Source organism: Aplysia californica, unplaced genomic scaffold, assembly GCF_000002075.1.
Source record: "Aplysia californica isolate F4 #8 unplaced genomic scaffold, AplCal3.0 scaffold01133, whole genome shotgun sequence".
Taxonomy (NCBI): Eukaryota; Metazoa; Mollusca; class Gastropoda; order Aplysiida; family Aplysiidae; genus Aplysia; species Aplysia californica.
The window spans coordinates 156,417-160,055 of record NW_004798403.1 but is presented as its reverse complement, the minus strand read 5'-3'; the positions used below and the strand labels follow the sequence as shown (position 1 = coordinate 160,055).

General features: G+C 40.1%; 1 protein-coding gene across 1 annotated transcript in view; it reads left to right on the top strand.

Annotated features, from left to right (window-relative positions):
- LOC101853276 (alpha-N-acetylglucosaminidase) overlaps window positions 1-3,639 on the top strand; it is a gene marked incomplete in the record, with an annotated part of 28,150 nt that overhangs the window by 10,995 nt on the left and 13,516 nt on the right. The window contains 4 exon segments of the mRNA XM_013090076.2: window positions 796-870; window positions 1,328-1,406; window positions 2,137-2,286; window positions 3,411-3,553. Of these exon segments, the coding sequence (XP_012945530.1) occupies window positions 796-870; window positions 1,328-1,406; window positions 2,137-2,286; window positions 3,411-3,553 (447 nt within the window).

The window sequence follows — 3,639 nt, the reverse complement described above, 5'->3', positions numbered from 1 at the left end:
ATATGAGGGTGTAGGTGAGCCATATTGGTGCTGAAGATTAGAAGTAGTGAGAGAGAGCGGAGGCTTGAGAGAGAGAGAGAGAGAGAGAGAGAGAGAGAGAGAGAGAGAGGGGGGGGGGGGGGGGGGGAGAGGTGGGGAGTGTGTGAAGAGATTCTGAAAAACTGAAAAATGCTCCTAATCATGGTCATTAAGGGTTTTTTCTTACCTGTTGCTCCCTGTTTCTTTGTAGGCTTGTCTTTCTTTACCCAATGTGGGTTTTTTTTCTTCTGCTGCACACATTTAGATTCAAGTGAATGGAGCGCTCATTCAGTTGTAGCTTTTTTGTTGTTTCCTAATCTTGATCTTTAAGAGTTTTTTGTTGTTGTTTAAACCTGTCACTCCCTGTTCCTATGTTTTGTCCAAGTGGGGAATGTGAAGAAATTGTGGTAATGTATATCAGTCAGGGATTCAAACATACTTTAATAAGTTCTCTTTTGTTCCACACTATATATCTGTTATGGTTCATATCTGCCCCTTTTGGGTGGTTGGTGGATGTTCTGGTGTGGTTTTTTCCTTTCTTCCTGTCAAACATCTTTTGTCCAAACCTCTTCTCCTGCTTCTCTTTGTCTGTTACTCTCTAGTAATGCCTCTGATATTTGGCTTTTACATGAGCTAATTGTGTTGCAAGTGCCGTAAAATGCTTACTAGAAGTAAAAAAACAAAAGGCCTGCCTCTGCTCTCTCACACACTCATACACTCACCTTCCGTCCCCCTCTTTGATTTTCAACTTTAAAATGACCTTCATCTCTTCACCAGTGACCCCAAGTACATCAGATCGGCGGGCAAGGCTGTGTACAGTGGCTTGTTAGCTGGCGACCCCCAGGCAATCTGGTGAGTTAATTTTCTAAAAGAAGATCAGATGTTTTGTATCAATCCCTCGTAGGAACAAGTTGACAATGTCCTTCATCATCTCTTGTGATTGAAAATATACTAGTTGGTCCTACTTCCTTACTTTCCATCTATTGTTACCGTCTGTCTGTCTTACTTTTTCTGTGCACTAAATGACCATTTTTGTGTCAATGTGCTTCTCTTTACTCAAACAAGCAAACAAACTTCTTTTTTGTGTTTGTTACTCAGGTCAATAAAGGCTTTGCATTCATGATAGTAATTAAAAAAAAAAAAGTTTTTAAATTAAGATAAAATTAATCCAAATCTCAAAATCATTGAGCAAAAAACAATGTTACTCTCTTGTAACACCTCTAATCTTTGGCGCTTATAATATGACCTAATTGTGTTAAAAGTGCCGTAACGTGCACACTAAAACTAAACTTTTTTTTTTTCGTACCAGGCTCATGCAGGGGTGGCTGTTCTTGGAGGGATATTGGAAGCCGCCACTGGTCAAGGCTTTGGTCACTTCAGTGCCAATTGTGAGTGTCATTTAGGTGGCTGAAAAGTGTGTCTGTGTGTGTGCGTGTGTGTGTGTGTGTGTTCGTGTGTGTCTGTGTGTGTGTGTATGTGTGTGTGTGTGTGTGTAGTGGAACATGTACTAACAGCCACTTTCCATTTTCCCCCTTGCGTTTAAAAAAAATGTTTTTATAATGACACCGTGTAAGACGACTACTTTTCCACTTGACAATCGGTGGCCGGCCTTCTTAGACAGTTTCGACTGTAATTGTTTGTATGTGCGTGCGTAAATGCGACTGCGTGCATGCCTGCATGTGCTGGCAGGCTGAACTGGTCCTTTCTTTGATCATGTTTGTGACTTTCTAAAGTTTGATTATTTGATTACTGAATGTGTGACTTACATTGATATTCATTTTGATCTTGATATAAGTAAATAGTAATGTGTGTTTGCATGTGTTTGCACCTATGTACCACAAGCTCTCTTTTAAAAAAAATTTGTTTTTATAAATTGAAGCTCTAAACTGAGCTGTGATGTTCCATTTTCCAAACTTTAAGGCTGCAAACCAAAAGATAAATCCACCTACTTAAAAATCTAACATCCTAGTTATTGAAAAAAACTCTTCAATATGGACAGGGATAAGCATGTTAAATCCCTTAATTGAATTACCTGGAACTGTCGTGGGTTCTTTAGTAAAATTATAAACAGATGTACCTGTGAAAGGGTAAAAAATATTTGTTTAAACTATTCCGTAGGGTCGTATGATTATCCTTGACCTTGCCTCGGAGTTGAACCCGCTGTTCAGCAGATTTGAGTCCTACTATGGGCAACCGTTCATCTGGTGTATGATTCACAACTTTGGCGGAACCAACGAACTCTACGGGGCTGTAGATGCAATCAATGTGGTACGTGTTTTTCACTGCTCTTCCTATTCTTTGTGTTGTTGCTCAGGTTGTCTACATTTTTTGTAGGGACAGAGTTTTACATTTTCTGTTAATACGTATCTTCTGTAACAGCATTCAGTTTTTTGACTCTCCTGTAAAACTTTGAAAATTTAATAAACTGCACTTTTGAAAATGATGGCAGATATGGGATAGTGCAGGGAGCATGATTTTTTTTTCTGTACGTCGGGTTCTCCAAGAAAGATTTGAAAGTTCAGGTCAGACTTATAGCTATTTATCTCACTCTCTTTTCTCTGTCTGTCTCTCTCTTTTCTCAGTCTGTCTGTCTGTCTGTCTGTCTGTCTGTCTGTCTGTCTGTCTGTCTGTCTGTCTCTCTCTCTCTCTCTCTCTTTTTCTCTCTCTCTCTCTCTCCCTCCCTCCCTCCTCCCTCTTGGTCTGCTCCGCCTCCCTCCTTCTCTCTCTCGCTCTCTGATAAGTTAAAGGTAGTGTCTAATTGTTTCATTATGTCGCTCTGTCTTCCTGACTGCCATTTGCAGAAGGCAATTGATTTCAGGGGTGCCCCTCTGATAGGCCAAACTTTTTTCTTTCTCTCAGTCTTCTTGTTTGTCTTTTGTGCAAATTGATGCTTATCGTGTCCGTGGACTTCTTTTTATTCAAGACTCAAACCCAAAGTATTTTGTCTTAGTATTTATGTTTCTGAGCATGCATAAGTGTTGTTAGAATTATTCACAGTATTATTATAACAATTATTATCTGTATCTATATTTCATTAGTTTACTGCAGTTGGTCTGTGTGTATGTAATCATTTATTGCTCACCTTTGCATGTGTATCTTTGAACGTGTATGTAATGAGTGCATTTCTGTTTTGATGCTGAATCCTTTTATGTTGATGTTCTGGTAAAGCCACCCAAAATTTCTCCTGTGGATCAATAAAGTTGATCTTATCTGATCTTACCTTACCTTACCTTACCTTACCTTACCTTACCTTACCTTACCTTACTTTACCTTACCTTGCCTTGCCTTGCCTTGCCTTGCCTTGCCTTGCCTTGCCTTACCTTACCTTACCTTATCTTGTCTTACCTTATCTTTTCTTATATTACCATGTCTTATTATTTCTACATTCTCAGGGTCCGTTCAATGGACGTAAGTTCCCAAACTCCAGCATGATTGGCATTGGCCTCACCCCCGAAGGCATCAATCAGAACGAAGTCATGTACGAGTTTATGATGGAGAACGCCTGGAGGACGGAGCCCAGGGATGTTGACCAGTGGTCAGTAGATTCTGCTTGTGTCGTGTTCTGTGTGTGCTTCTGTGTGTGCCCCTGTGTGTGCTTCTGTGTGTGCCCCTGTGTGTGCT